At 36.7% G+C, this 16,323-nt stretch overlaps 1 protein-coding gene across 4 annotated transcripts in view; it reads right to left on the minus strand.

The window, feature by feature from the left end:
- Positions 1 to 16,323, minus strand: part of LRP2 (LDL receptor related protein 2) — a 121,875-nt gene that overhangs the window by 62,340 nt on the left and 43,212 nt on the right. For 3 of the 4 annotated variants that reach the window (XM_071811024.1, XM_071811025.1, XM_071811023.1), the window contains exons 17-31: positions 15,318 to 15,510; positions 14,024 to 14,149; positions 13,598 to 13,728; positions 12,710 to 12,847; positions 11,529 to 11,810; positions 10,127 to 10,366; positions 9,467 to 9,586; positions 8,980 to 9,096; positions 7,896 to 8,273; positions 6,763 to 7,011; positions 5,401 to 5,612; positions 4,719 to 4,903; positions 3,568 to 3,796; positions 2,295 to 2,472; positions 207 to 335 (exon numbers count right to left, since the gene is read on the minus strand). In XM_071811024.1, coding sequence (XP_071667125.1) covers positions 207 to 335; positions 2,295 to 2,472; positions 3,568 to 3,796; positions 4,719 to 4,903; positions 5,401 to 5,612; positions 6,763 to 7,011; positions 7,896 to 8,273; positions 8,980 to 9,096; positions 9,467 to 9,586; positions 10,127 to 10,366; positions 11,529 to 11,810; positions 12,710 to 12,847; positions 13,598 to 13,728; positions 14,024 to 14,149; positions 15,318 to 15,510 — 2,907 coding nt within the window. Of the gene's footprint in view, positions 1 to 206; positions 336 to 2,294; positions 2,473 to 3,567; positions 3,797 to 4,718; positions 4,904 to 5,400; positions 5,613 to 6,762; positions 7,012 to 7,895; positions 8,274 to 8,979; positions 9,097 to 9,466; positions 9,587 to 10,126; positions 10,367 to 11,528; positions 11,811 to 12,709; positions 12,848 to 13,597; positions 13,729 to 14,023; positions 14,150 to 14,259; positions 14,356 to 15,317; positions 15,511 to 16,323 lie in introns of those variants that run through there. The other variant, XM_071811026.1, reaches the window with a different exon arrangement.

Below are 16,323 nucleotides of genomic sequence, written 5' to 3' on the forward strand. Positions count from 1 at the left end.
ATCTGAATCTCCAAGCTCTTTTCAGAACCTGCCTCCAGACCTTCAGGCCAAGTACATTCCATGCTTTCTGGATGAAGTCTGCCTGCAATGGCAAACTTTGACTGTGTGAGCAGCAGCCCACATATCTGAAGTGTGCTTTTGTCTGACAGAGGGATGGATTTGACAGTGTCAGGACTTCTTTTCATCTCTCATTATTACTGCCTTACCTCTCATGCAGTTTCTGTTATCAGGAGAAAGCATCCATCCTGAAGGACAAGCACAGGAAAAAAAAAGTGGTCCAGATGAAGAAAGCAAGCAGAGGTGGCTACAAGGGGATGAGGCACAAGAATTGATACCTGAAAAGAAAAACGAAAGTATTAGCAACTGTAACAATATGAGCAGCTGGCAAGAATATTCAATGTCATTCATACTGATAATATCAAGCCATTAGTTTTGCTATTTCCTTAAAATTAAATCAAGTTATTTCCAAGAACCACAACTAATACCATATATTCGTAACAGAAATGAATTTTTCATGTAAACCCAGTACAGTTATCAGAGTGGTCTTTTCAATTTTTTGCATCACAGAAAATCTTTCAAACTGCTTTTCAAACTTTGCTTAGCCATAGCAGGAGCCTGCAGGATTTCTAGTGTTTTATCATTATAACCCTTTTAGATGGGGGATATAAATTATTTACGCAAGCTTTTTGGAGAAAGCTAAAAAGATAAAATAGTTGCCTAGGTAGTGGGAGTTCAATGCATAATTTCTTGGATCACTTTGTCAGTCTAAGCCTGTAAAATGTAAAAAAGACTGTGAAGAAGGTGTCTACTGGCTGCTGTTATTGCTATACACTAAAATTCAACCATGTAGATCACTTCTATGAACTTGCAGCTAAAGAGGAATTTTTAGGATGACCCATCTTTATAAGAAAATAAAATTCAGATTTTGAGTACGTCTTTTGCAGTTGCAGCAGGCCTTAGTCTAAAAAGCTTGAAAGCTCCAGGAAATTACACAATTTTTCCTAAAAACTAACAAGAACTGAAAACAAATTAACAAGATGAAAATAAAACAATGGCATAAACTCAGAACTCAAAGTCTAAGAAAATTATTCATCTCATCAGTAAAACAAATCTAAACTCTAGTTTCTGCAAGATCTAATGATATACAAAACAGAAGAGCAGATGACAGTTTTAATACTGCATCTGGAATTTCAATCAGCAAGTAATTATTTCTTCATTTGTAAACACCAGCATGTTTTGCTATTTTGCAAGTGCTTTATTCTCTTCTCTATCTGGCCACATAGAGTACAATGAACAATTAAAAATGAAAAATCATTAAAGGTACTCATTTAATATAACGAAGAAGAACAATTCTCTCCACCAGCGGTAAAAAGTTTTTTAAACTCTGAGTTGCAAAATAAAACCTCTTAAACCAGAACTATGATGTATACATTCTTGGTACCCTCTGGTGACCGAAAAATTTGCAGTGAGAGTACTAAGTGGCCTTAGCTGTGAACATGATTGAGGAAGGTTTTCTTCCAAAACAAATCTAATGCTGAATTTACTAGCACCTTACTTAGCTGCAAGTCTCTGCATCTCTCCCTGGTATGAAAGTTTTCAAGAAAAAAAGTGTAGGTCATTATAGTATTTATCAATCAAAAACACTCCATACACAAGAAACATAGCAGTAAATGAAAGACAACATTCATGTCAATATACTTCCCAGTCTTCAAGTCATGCCACGAAATGAGAAAAAGTCTGATTTGGAAGAAAACTCTACCTAACAGGAAGAAAAAAACACTTTTTTTTTTTTTTTTTTTTACAGTCTTTCAGCTGCAAAAGATCACTTGCATATGATCTCAGGGGACTCTTGAATGCAATGAAGGGGTTTATTTATTATTATTGTTTCATTAAGTAAAACAGTGCAGAAGTGTTTTCAGAGAAGGCTGATGACAGTAACCTTGTCTGAAGAAATATATTATTAACATACATGGAACTGAGTCTGGTATGCCAGAGACAATTTTTTTTAATTAAAATGCTTTCCAAAAATGCTCCAGTTTTCTAATAAATGGCACACACTACTTTCCTGTTATTCTTTCTGGTTACTCATTATTCTTACATGCTGCCCAGGTTACTTTTCCTGAACACCAGGTTGGACAGGCTGAAGTGACCTTCAGCTGCAAGTCAGTAGTAGGAATTATTTGCTCACTCTAACCCAGCTAATTTGCTGGCAAGACTGATTCCAGGAGTGCCCACGCATGACACTGCTGCATGGCTTATTTTTGTAATTATCAAAGTTGATTTGCCAAACTTACCATTGGGTTGCTTTACAGGATGGACTGCCACAAGCCCCAAAGGCTGGTGAATGTTATAAATCATAACTGTTTGGTTTCCTCCATGCCATTTATTGGCCCGAATTACTCGATTAGTATAGCGATCACTCCAGTACACAAAATCTTCAAAGACAGTTAGAGCATGTGGATGCTGCAATATCTAAAAGGCAAGCATGTTTAGCAATTTAGTTCTGGAGATTTGTATATAAAAAGCTTGCAATGAATTAACAGAGCTGAGCATAATTTAATTTTGTTTTTTAAAAAAGCAGCTATGTCTCAAAAGATATTTTTCAACAAAATAATATGAAATACCATCTATTGCCTAACAACAAGACATTAATTATGGGGAAATATAGATTTTTTTATAATGAAAACACTAAATAGACTGTGTGATATGTACAGCATGAGGAATTAACAGAGCAGTCTAACCACAGGGCAGAACACAGGGCACCAACAGATAAAGACCAAATTGTAGATTTTCAAGGGCATGAGATAAAATGTCTTGTGGGACTTATGGACCTGTAAAGACTTTGCACCTCTGATAAGCTCCCTTATAATTTACCAGACAGTCAAAGAAGGTGGGTTATCTAAATTTCAGAAAACCAGGAATGGGGCAAGAAAGATTGTATCAGCTCCTATTCCACAAGAATTGTCTCTCTGGCCAAAAATAAAAGCCCCAAGGTCCAATTCTTGACAATATACATGTGGTTATTTATGCCAGCTTGTGTGTACCAGCTGAGCATCTGAACTCTGGTGCTGGCACAGGGCCAGTGGTACAGGCTGCCAGCAGCATGTCACTGGGAGGGAGCCTCCCAGAGGGATGGTCTTCACGAACAAGTCCTAGCAGCACAAAACCCCTCACTGATGTCAAGAACAGCAGCAATCATTGCTCACAGAGGGTGACCAGGGAAAGTTGTTCCAAGTTTTTTGTACTTAATTTGCCTACAGCAAATGCAGCAGCAAGGCGGCAGTGTCAGATGTCATCTTTAGACTTCTTGCATGCAGACAGAACAAATGGGAAAGATCTAAAGCGCTATATCTATACTTAGCTCCAGGTTCTGTTGAAGATCTTGAGAGAATGTGAATAAGATATGCAATTCTTTTTCCACTTGTAGGAAGCAGCTAAAACACTTCACATGCACTTCGCCCAAGCATTTTGAAGAAAAATACATCCAAGTCTAAGACAGTGTAAATACATTTTAAAGTACTATCAGCAAGGACACAGGAAAACAATGGTTTTTTATTAATGTCTTACCAGATCGCTTGCAAGCACCTGTCGTCTGTTGTTTCCATCATAATCACAAAAATCAATATAATCAAGATAAGCATCAGCAAAATAAAGAAGTTTATTTGGGTAATCAATGGACAGTCCATTGGGCCAGTAGATTTTATTGTTAATAATCACTGTTCGCATTTTGCCATCCATGCTGGCTTTTTCAATTCGAGGGTTTTGGCCCCAGTCAGTCCAGAACATTACATGAGCACTGTAAAAAGCAACTCATGGTTACCAGTCTGAAAAACAACTAGTTGCCTATTGAGAAACATTAATGAAGACTCATTAGCCAAAGAACAGACATCGTGTTTTTAAGAAAAGTCCTACACAATAATACTGAAATTATTCATGTCAGCAACATTATTTACTTAAGATATAACCATAAGTTCTGTTGTAAAAATTATTTCAACACTTCTACTGCTATTTTTGTTTATAAATAATAGCAGCATATAGAAGCTACTGTTATCACTGGTTTTCAACAGTGATTATAATCTGACTCTCCAGTTGCTAAATAAGAATTTGATATGGGTTTGTACTTTTACAGGCATGCATTGATAATGTTAACAGTGCTACACCTGAAGAGCCCCATGTGGCTGGCAGTAAACAGAGTTCAAGGCGGTAGAAATGTGTTAATATTTCAAATGAAAACATTCAATTTAGTCTATGCCACTTGCTGTCTGAAAGTAATCACATTAATATGGTATAGATAACTATTTTAGACTTGGGGCTATGAAGGAGCCTGTTCCTTGCCAGGCAGGCATACCACATTATTTTACATGCAAGTTTGTGTTATACCACCAACTGACAATATATCAGAATTTTGAATTAAAAATTCTTAACTAGGAAGCAAATGTAAGAAAATCTGCTTCACCATTAAAAAAAAAAAAAAAACAAAACAAACCAAACAACAACATTGTTACAGTGAGACACAGCAACAGATTTCAAATAATTACCGTATGACTTTAAATATTAAATCAATTCTGCAAACACACCATTTAAAAAATTGTCTGAAGTTTTCTCTTCCGCTTATCTTTTACAATTACAATAGAACTTGGGCATATCTCAAATTTGAATATGGTTACATCACAAAATATGCATCTTTTCAAAACAGAACATTAAAAAAAAAATCTTACTCAATTCTGGGATCTAACACTAGTCCCCTTGGGTTTGTTACATTTTCACTAATCAGCACAGTCCTGTGGCTCCCATCCATTTTAGAGACTTCAATTGTTTCCAGAACAAAGTCTGTCCAGTAAAGATTGCGACCTACCCAATCTACCGCTATGCTTTCAGTCACGGTGACACCACTGTCAAACACCTGTTTAATAACAAAAATTAAAAAAAAAAAAAAAAAAAAAAAAAGAAGAAGAAAAAAGAAGAAAACAAACTAGTTGATATCAAATTTTTACACTTTTCATTTCTATAGATACAGAACACGGGGAACAAAATCTCCAACATTTTCTAGGTCTCTTATGTAGAATGAGTCACAATATAGCTATTAAAAGCACTGACAAAGCACATACCCGCCCCTACTAATTTCAGTGGGTCTACTGAAGAAGTTAGCATCTCCTAACAGGAAAATCAGCTTATAGCCTGATGTTAAAATAAAAGGGCTTCTTGAAAGCATTCCATTTTCTTTTTTAAAAAAAGTTATATGACATATTGGCTTAGTATTTATGAAGTTGTTTCACTTTGTCTGTGTTATCTCTCTTCTTACTATGTAGGGATTTCCCTCTTCCCCTTCACTAACTGGAGATAGAGTGTCTTCATTTTCTCTCCACAACGAAGGGACAAGACTAACTTAGTGAAACTTACTATTTTTCGGTCAGTCCCATTTTGATAAGCACTCCAAATTTTATCCTCTGTTGTATCAGACCAAAAAATACGACCTGTGATTGAATCAAAGTCAATAGCCACAATATTCCTCCCATCCCGAACCAGAGAATAAATACTGTGTGACTGAGAGGTGATGTTGTCCACAACTATTTGGTTACGACTTGCCACCAGCAAAAGCAGATTCCCAGACTCTGTCAAAGGAAAAGAAATTAAAATAAGCTACTAAGCTACTCAGTAGTAATTCTGCAAGAAAAAGAAACATTGGGTAATTTGACATGGCATTATAGCACCAAAGCTGTTGTATCTAGACATACGTATTGAAAGGCCAAATTCGAATCAGCTCTCAGGCTGAGATACTGTATCATATCCCATATGTCCATCCTGACTTTTGGACCTACCTCAGCTTTTCCCCACCCTTTCTCTATCATTTACTCTTTCTGCTAGGCTCCTCACTTCCAGTCTTGTACCTGGTCCTTGGGTCCTCTTCCCCATTGTGCAACCAGCTTGCTGCCTATGTCCAACCCTCGTTCCTCCATAAGTCACTCTTGGTTCTCAGTCCTGATTTGAACCCCAAAGTTCTTTGTACCACTCTACTCAGCCTGACTCTTCCTACTTTTCAGTCAGTCTGCTCTTTTTTCCCCTCTTTAGACTGCCTGGGGACCAGAGAGGAGAACAAACAGACTACAGGAAATCCCTAAACTACTGTGGTTAGATTGGTGTGCAGCAGCTTACACTGATAAGCTGTGGAAAAACAACTGAAGAATAGCAACCATAAAGACAGCAACTATGAGAAACTCTTTATTAGTAAAGGCCAAACTTATCTGCAGGTAAATTGCAAGAGTGTTCCACAACCTGAGTATATCCCTAAACCAGGAAACCTGTGGTGACAAGTTCCACTGGGTAGATGGATCCTCCATACTGCCAATGTACTACATAAGCGACACAGAACAATGGCCAGCTGGGCTGAGCCAGTGTTGTTTGCTCGTTAGTAACGAGCAAAGTATGGCATAGGCATCAAGTCAGTCTTGTGAAAGGCTGGGATTTAAACACTCCATGATCATTGAACTTTACAAAGAGCAAAGTTTAACCTAAGACTTACAGGTGCCTGGCATTGCTTTTCTCTGGAATATTACTTTTGACCATTACAGGGTTAAATATATCATTTCAATGAAATAACACTACCCCCCTCAGCTGATAGTTTTAACATTCAAGGTCATCTGCCATTACAACTTCAAATGGCTGTTTACATCAGCTCTTAAAAGAGAACAATATGAAAATGGCAAAGCTGGACATTTTCCAGCCACTGTTGCCATTCTTTAGGTTGACATCAGTGTTCCTCACCTGCTGCTTTACAAGTCCTTCCATTGGTTTCTAGAATGTATCCTTCATCACAGTAACACCTAAAAGACCCTCTCTCATTGTAGCAATGTTGACTACAAAAGCCTGGAGGGTCACATTCATTAATATCTTCACAGGTCTTGGAGTCATTTGCAAGGCGGTATCCAACCGGACAGGTACACTGAGCTCCAAAGGGTCCTTGGATACACTCATGAGTGCAGCCAGCATTATTGTCAGAGCAGCTTTCCTGGTCTGAAAGGGAGTTGGGGAAGGAAATAAGCAGTTAACAAAAGCTTATTATGCTAAATTTAATACTTTGCAATTGCATTACTAGCCTAAGACTGCTGCTAAAACATGACTGCACAATCATCAGTCATGCAATGTGAGACTGCACTGAGGCTCTTATGCAAAATGTAACACACACAATGCACATAAAGGCAGGTAACAACAATAGTAGGTACTACTGAACCCCACAAAATGCATGCTAAACAGAAGAGTATTTATAAGAAATTTTCCAACATTAGCTAGAAATATTAAAATATTTACTACACCACTCCAAAACCATATTAACAAACAATAATTTAAAATCATCTATAATCATACCTGGCTGGGGTTCATCTGAGAATGCATATTGATTAAAGAGGAGAAGGAAGCAGGAAGGAAAGAAAGAAATAGGTTATGCTTAAATCAATTCATAATCAACATAAATACAAATTCTGGCTACATGTGAGCTTTTAGATCTTCTTCATGATTTTTGAAGTTAGAAATTTAAAAGAAAGTATTAAGGACGGAATCACATTTCACCTGAACTTAAAGTATAAAATGCTTTTGTGAATGTGTTCAGGAACACAAAGCTCAATCCCATATTGTTATATAAAAACCTATATTGAAGTCAGTAGAAGTCACATTAGAGTTCAAAGCACAAGACTGGACATAGCTAATGAACTAATCAGTAATCACCATGGTCTCCTTTCACTGCAAGCAAGTTCCACTTACTAATGTGAGGTCCAATTTCAGTGCGATTACAATTTCTGCTAGGAATGTTGATGCACTAAATACTGCACACTGAATATTCCATTTCTTTCTGAAGCGGTATCACATAGCAGGCTACAGTAGATGCTTGAACAGTAACTTACTGCACAATGGGGATTCGTCAGCTCCATTAGGACAATCGGCAGAATTATCACATACTTTGCTCAGATTCACACAGATACTGTGACCTGGACATTGCCACTGCCAGCTGGGGCACCGGAAGGGCTGAGTCGGACAATCTCTCTCATCGCTCATATCCCTGCAGTCATTGTCACCATCACAGATCCATGCATGATGGACACAGTTGCCATTATCACAACGGAAAAGCGATGGAGGACAGGTCCTGGTAGGGCATCTGTGATGTTCGTCTGAGCCATCTGCACAGTCGAGATGGCCGTCACATTCCCAATTAGCAGGAATACAATTGCCGTCTGATTGACATTGGAATTCATTCTGGTGGCACATCCCTGGTGGTCTTGTTGCTAAAATAGTGACATTCAACAGTTCAGAAGCTGCTTCGATTTTAGACAGAGAAGCAAAATCACTATGTTCAATTGACCACTTGCATAAGTAGTTACAATACTAGTAAGAAATGTGTTGCTTTTACATCAGGCCATAGAATCACAGTCAGACAATCTACATGACATTTCAGAATCTGTCCAATTGAATTCATACTTTACAATATGGTGAACAAGGCAATTTAATTATTGTTATATTTTGAGCAAGCACATATTGATATCTATATATGTGTCCAAAGCAATATGAAATTGCTTGCTGAAACTAGTTTTCACTGCCCTGGATTGCAACATTCTAAATAATTTAAACACAAAAAATTAGTCAAGGAAAAGTTTCAGTCTACCTCTCATGGATACAAGGTTTTCAGTTTTCTAGATGAATAGATTTCCTAATTTTACTTTTAAATCCTGAGACTGAGGTGCTGAGGAAAACAAAACATTAGAGCTGAAACAAATGCAAACTCTACTCTTTGCCAGACAAATCTACTCTTGAGCTGGAACCTACTGTGCTTGAAGTTTCTGCTCAGAAAAACAATTTATAGACAAGTTTCCCTAAAATGAACTTCGAGGTTTTAAGGATGGTAGTGCCAATTATTTGGTATAGCAGATAAAGAAAATTTTCAGAAGCATCACCTAATAACTGAAGCTTTACTTTCAGCATCAAGGTACTTACGGCAATCAGTCTCATCTGAGTGATCATTACAGTCAAAAACACCATCACACCGGTAATAAGTGCTGATACACTGGTCTCCACTTAGACATTTAAACTCTGTGGCACTGCAGTTATAAACTAAAAAAAAAAAAAAAGTTATTTATTTCATTTACAGAGCTAGACTGCACCTGATTTTTTTACAGGTGCCCAAGTCAGATATAATAACAGGAGTCCAGTTTCCACAGAAGACCGTGACTGCCTGGAGACACAGAAAATGCAGTGACTACAGAAAACAGAGGAAAGAGACTTCAGCACTCTGCAACCAGCCTAGGGATCAAAGGGTTTACCAAAATGCTACAACAAGCATCACAAACAGGGTTAATTTATGGATAGGTTTATTATGCATTCTGCCATCTTGGAGCTGGTAATATGAGGTCACTGAAGAGTTCTGAGGGGGCAACACTGAGGAAACAATAAAGAGGCATTCAACAAACAAAGTTACACTTACTGCAGTCACGCTCATCAGCACCATCTATACAGTCTTTGTCTCCATCGCAGACATAGAATGGGTCAATACAGCGATGGTCTGGACATTGAAACTGCCTGGGTTCACAAGTACCTGCGAAAGCTATTAAGAATGACAGTAAACACAGATGTGTTTCTTTTCTCTCTTCCAAAATCAGCATAATACTGAGACACTAGAAAGACACTATCACTAACTTGCAGCATGTAATGCAGCAACTAGAAATCACATAAACTACAAGCACTAATACATTAGTATCAGGTAATTGTTTGTTATATGTAGGCTTGGACTCATGTAAAAAAAAAAAAAAAAAACAACCCAGAAGATTTGACTTAGCAGTAAATAAGGCTAAAGAAAATATATAGAGAAACTACTGTCTTATTTCTGGTAAAATCTTCCAGGCTAGATTAGCTGATTATACCATTAATCACTACTGAGATCATTCATGAAATAAGTGCTTAGAACATCTAAGCTTTAGCTGCTTTTTGCTGTAAATAGCAGTGGGTAACATTATGCAGCACCATGATTATAACTATCACAGCTGCCCCTTTTTATTTGTTTTCATTCTTTTTCTGTATTCTACTTGGCTCTGGTAGTTCAAATTAGATGAGTTTTCCACACCTTATGGACAGTTGTGATACTCACTGCAGTTTTTTTCATCTGACCCATCACCACAGTCATTATCAGTATCACAGAGCCAGATCCTAGGAATACACCTTCTGTTATCACAGGTGAACAGGGTTGCAGGGCATGAAGTGGGTCCTTGTGTAGGACAATGCAATTCATCACTGCCATCAAAACAGTCATTATGTTTATCGCAACGCCAGTGACCTGGAATACACTGTCCACTGGCACAGGTAAAAGCTGATGAAGCACAAGTATTGTCTAAAGGAAAAAACAAAACAGGAGGATGCTTTGTAAAGATTTCCAAAACTTGCTTTCCCTGCCAGAATATTCAGTACATTTAATATACTTATAGAACATCTAAAATACGCATCAAATTCTAAAATGCACGTTGTTTAAAATGAAAATGTCTGTCATGCTAACATGCTGCAGAGCTGAACAGAATACTTATAAGCTTTTTAAAACTGTGAGAATCAGTAAAAAACTAAATTGTTAAGCACTTCAAAACAATCTAAAGAAAAATAGCCTCAAGTAGCCATTTGGTTTATACTTTCTTTTTCCTCAACAGACATTTCTGAAACAGCCCTCTAATAAGAAATAGAGTTTATATCTTTGTCAAACTAGTTAGGCCTACACATTAAGCAGCAAATTTTATCAATATGTGCAATTTTCTTGTTTGTGATTTAAAAGAAAGAATTAACTCTGAGGAAAGAAGCATCAAATATGTAATAAAAGCCAAGAACTTTTCAATATCTCATCAACTATAATTATTTCACTGTTCTCTCATTTTACTTAATCAACAGAATATTTTGTGTAAGACTTTTTACAGTCAAACCAGGAAATGAACCACTGTGCTTTTCATCCATTTCACTGAAAAAATCCAGATGTAAGTAATAGTTCAGAAGTGCCCAAATGTAATTAAAACCATAAAATTTCTATTCAGATGTTAAAGGAATCAAAATGTGTTGCTCTAATCTTAGACGAAGGTTATACAATGCATATGGATCTATTCTTTTTCTTATGGAGCTATTTTTTAAATGTTTTCGTCTTTATTACAATGTTTTGTTCCTCCCCATGCATCAAAAGAAGTGATATTCCAATACCTTTCAAATTTCACAAAAAATAAAAGATGACAACTTTTTTCTTTAGAAGATAAATTTTTGCTGTAAATTGAATTTTGAGAACTAATGAGAGATATTAATATTTTTTGTACAATCTTTAGGTGGCCAGTGTTGAGTCTCATATTCCCATGAGTTATCTGAATAATTTCCACAGGAACTAATTTCGCAAGTAGATTTCAGGATTTGTGCACAGATGTAACCACAAAGAATTGGGGTTTATTCCAACAAAATCAGACTGATCCATCAAACTTTCTGAACCGCAAACAACAAATATTAACTGTAAATTACAAGGGATTACTTACTTAAAGAACCACAGTTTTGTTCATCACTGTTATCATGGCAATCATCAACACCATCACACTGATAGTGTTGAGGCACACATCTTCCATTACCGCAGGAAAATGAGTAGGAGCCACACTGCAAAGTGGGGGGCTCATTGGATGGATCTTCAACACATGTCAGCTGATTTGAAGCCAGCTTCATGCCATAAGGACAACCACAAACTCTCTGAAAATTTGGTACTGGGAAGCAGAAATGGCTGCAGTCTCCATTGGGATTTGTTCCTCTATTACAGTAGTTAGAGCCTTCAAAAGTGAGAGAGAAGATCACTGTATACACTACTGATAGCAGCTGGAGAGCTACTAAAGGTTCATAGTAACTGTAAAAGACTGTTTTACAAAAAAAGATGCCATGGCAAATCCTGGGTTTGCATACACTGCAAAACAGAGTCAAGTTCACTGACAGTAACAGCAGTAGTAAGTCACAATAGCAAGTCTCTCATTCCATATACTCTTAATTGACACAAGTGTTTATGGAAGCCAAGACCATACAATTAAATTTCACCTGATTATCAGCAACTGTCTGGAAACAAGCACACTGCCACAAATGAGGAGCATTGTCTGAGCAGGGCTGGGAGAGCTGATCCAATCTTTGACACCAAATAGGTGGTGAGCCTTGGCACATGGTTTGATCATGCGTTTGCTAAGTCCATTGAGTGTTTTACTAAATTAACTACAATAACAAACCCTTGTTTCAGATCACAGAATTTCATATAATTCAGCAGTGAAAAGATGAAAAAGTTAGAGACTTATGCACAGTGATTACTTAAAGAATAGTATTTTGACTAATAAATGCTTACCCAATTCATCAAAACAAATAGTTCACTTGAACTAAAACTTCTACCAGAAAAAAAAAAGAAAAATATGGTTGTAATCGGTGATACCATTACACAAAAGACAATGGAATCATCATTTCATTTTACAAAGTTATTAAATAAAGTAACAGAAGTGGTGGAGGAAAACTGCCTAGAGTCACAAAACAGTGAAAGTCATGTGGGATTGCAAGTGTCTGTGCTGCCTCCCCTGTGCGTCAGCTATGATTCAGTAAAGTCATTTCAAAAACGGAGAGTGGAAACCTGCTGTCTTCGTATTTTGTCTCTTATTCCCTGTTTCATGTCTTTCACCTGTACAACAAAAGAGCTCACCTATTTGGGAATGAGCATCGTATGCTTTAACATGCATAATGTTACTAATGCCTCTCCTAATAATAGTAATTTCTCCTCCATCAGACTTCCTCACTCGAACTATTGCACCAAGTCTCCAATCAGTGAAATAGGCATAACCTGTGTGAAAGACATTTAACATATAACAATTACAAACCAATACGACACAACAGATGAAGCATCATGAGAAAAATAACCTGCAAAGTTTTTAATTTATTAATTTTTTGTAACTGTTTCATGAAAAAGTCAAAAGGACTTTCATCACTAAAGCAGTCAAAGTGAGTCCTTCAGTCATCAGCAGACATAACTTAGAAACACAAGCCCTCTCAGATTTCAATTAAATTGAGATAGAACAGACTCAACTGACATGTCAAATTCCAAGGAAATTTTAAAAGTCATTGATGAAGAAAACTTTCCAGAAAATTTTACAGTATTTTTGAAGATATTTTTACACAAAATCAAAATAAGTCACACGCTGACATCTTTCTTCACACACAACATAAATCCAGTCATAAACTCTACATACATGCAATAAAATCCTGAAATTGTTGATCATCTCTAGGGAGGCCATTTACCTTGTCTGTCCAGCATGAGCAGCCCACCTTGGAAGCTGTAATTAGTACAGCATATCTGCCTCATTGCACTAAAAGAGTTACCTGTTCTGCCTCGAATTATTTAAACACAAATATACATAAAACACAGTCTTAAAAATAAGCAACGAATACTAAATATGTATTTTACAGAAACTTTCAGCAGTGCTTTTTATGGGAAAAGCAGTATAACAAAGACCATGTTATCTCATATATTCACAGATCATCATAAAAAAAAAAATCTGTGATAATAACAGATATTTTTCCATGCCAGACTTACCTCCAAAAATAGTCAGGCCAAATGGGTGAGTCATCTGAGTAATACGTTCAAGAGTCCGTCTGTCCAGCCCATCAAAGGTGCTGTGCTCAATTTTATCAAAAAAGGCATCCACCCAGTACAGCCTTAGAGAACTAGAAATAATCAAAATGTGCTATCTCTTAAAATGATATTATGGCCATTAGGAAGCACTAAAATTTTCTCAAATAATCATCTCAAACCAGACAAGAGGTTATTGGAGTGTGTAGAGAGGGATTTTGAGAAAATCTGACATTTACAGGCTTTTCAACACATTGAAAATCAAGGTCTTCAATATGAAAGTACTAGTGCACACAATTTGACACAATTCCTTTTTTTTTAATCCCTAACAGTTTAAAGGAAGAACCACATTTGCTCAAAAAGCTTCTCTGTCTTCTGTGGTGTCCTTACCTCCAGTCAATGGCCAGGCCATTAGGCCAGCCCAGTGTTGTATTCACGATTGGCAAGGCATGGGATCCGTCACTCCAGGCCCTCATGATTTTAGCAGGACGGAACCAATCTGTCCAGAATATATACCTGAAAGGACACATGTCATAAGACACATAGACCCAATAATATAACACAGTTAAAGAGAGCAAACATTTGAACAGTTTTGACATTCTTTTTTGTATCACATCTTCACATACCTTAAAAAAAAATACAATTTTATGTTGACCATTTCCTCAGTTGGTAGTGGTACCAATGATTAATATTTATTCTGTGTACAACAGCTTCCCAAATACAGTGGTTTGTCCCTTTAGACGTAAAATATCCATAACTGTTAAAAATGTTAAGGATTTCATTCAAGTACTGATAGGGAGAAAGAATCAAGCAAAAGTGCATCTTCCAGGTAATACTTACAAGTAAGCACAAATATTACAAAGAATTTTCTCCTGATCATTTTGACTTAGGCCAACAGTCAAAAAGTTGAAGCTAGTGTTGAAAAACTTTACAAAGCAGCAAACAAAAAAGGTTGGAATACCCAAGAATTCAAGTTCAACACTATTCTTACAAGATTAATTCCAAAATGGTATATTTAGTTACTAAACATGAAAATTCAATATCCAATAATTAAGAAGTTCAGTAGTATGGCAGTAGGAAGCTGAACCATGCTATGAAAGAAACATTATTTTTTGGCATGGTCAAATAACACAGAGTATTGAATTAAGTATTTCCAACAAAGAGAAGCATGGCTTCATTTTACGTACACAGAATCACATATTGTCAGGTCTATATGAAATTCAGCCAGTAGTATCCAATATGTTTCAAATAAAGAAATTCAGACAGAAGAAAATAAAGGAACCAAGGTTAGCATCCTGGGAACTGCAAGAATATTAAAAATAATTTAGAAAACCTTCAATGATCAGAAATAGCTTTCTAATCTGAGTGACACGGAGAAACAAAGTTCCTTTGCCTGATTATCAACACACAGAAGTAAAAGGAAAAAAAAAATAGAAGGTAATTCTTTTGAGTGCTGCTTTCATGCGAAATCTGTCTCACTTTGCCCTTTTCTTTGGTTGCTGAATCCTAGGCCAGAATAAAACAAACAAAATAAAGACAAGAGAGCTGAAAAGAGATAGTATTTTGGAAAATAACATAAACTCAAACAGAAGTCCAGAATGAGATATAAATCTAACCTCAACAATTCTGCTTAACCCTTAAATTTGTTCATATAGTTGCAAGTAAAAATCAAAGCTAAACTTACCCAATAACAGGATGAACCACTATTGATCGAGGATTATTTAAATTCTGAACAATAGCTCTCCTAGATTTATCTGCCAGCCTCATCACACTAATGCTCCTGTATCGAGGGTCTGTCCAGTACAGATTCTTTGAGATCCAGTCAAAGGCCAAATCTTCAACGCTTTCCACTCTATTAGCTGTCAGGATTTCTCTTCCTAGAATTTATAACACACATAATGATGTTTAGGAACAGAGGAAATAACATTAATGCAATATTCAGTTCATAAAACCAGTGGTTTCCCTTAGTAAAAATGCTGCTTCAGTGCTACTTAATACAAAGGCCAATAAGTGAGGGGAGGGCAAGGCCTTTGCTCCAGGTGAAGGAGGTATATGTTCAGGAGCACAAACCCAAAAGAGGAGAAATAAAGACTAGCCAAAGATAAGACAAAAATCGGTCACTAAGTTTATGCCGAGAGGAGTTTTATGAATGAAGGTCAGTAAGGTCAGTGCAGAAAGGACATCCCGCTCAGCAGCCAGACCTGACCTGGTCTTTGCACAGGCCTGATCAGTTGCGGTCTGTCCTTACTCTGACCCAAGGCAGCAAGCAGCTCAGAAGACTATATGCTGACTTAATATATATTTGATCATTGTTATAAATTGGAGAGAAACATTCTTCACTCTACCACAAATGTAACTTCCAAAAATCTCTTTTTCTCTATTACAGTACCATAATGAATATCCTGCTCTCCAGATAGGAACATTAAAAAGAGAAAGTCAGTTTTATACTACTGAAAGGCACACTGGTCTGCATAACCAGCCTGGTGACGACAAACGCTATTTGTGAGAAGTGCTACAAATAGTTCACTCCCAAACAGATTCAGCAAGTTTGTCAAAAAACAGGAGACTTAATGAGTTTGATGATTAGAACATTTTTGACAAATATTTTCCAGATTACTGGACTGACACTGAGATTTATCTGTATATCTCACAATGTGACTTTTTCTGCTTCTTTTTAGAAATGAATATTC

The sequence above is a fragment of the Patagioenas fasciata genome, chromosome 7 (genome assembly GCF_037038585.1).
Source record: "Patagioenas fasciata isolate bPatFas1 chromosome 7, bPatFas1.hap1, whole genome shotgun sequence".
NCBI classification, from domain to species: Eukaryota; Metazoa; Chordata; class Aves; order Columbiformes; family Columbidae; genus Patagioenas; species Patagioenas fasciata.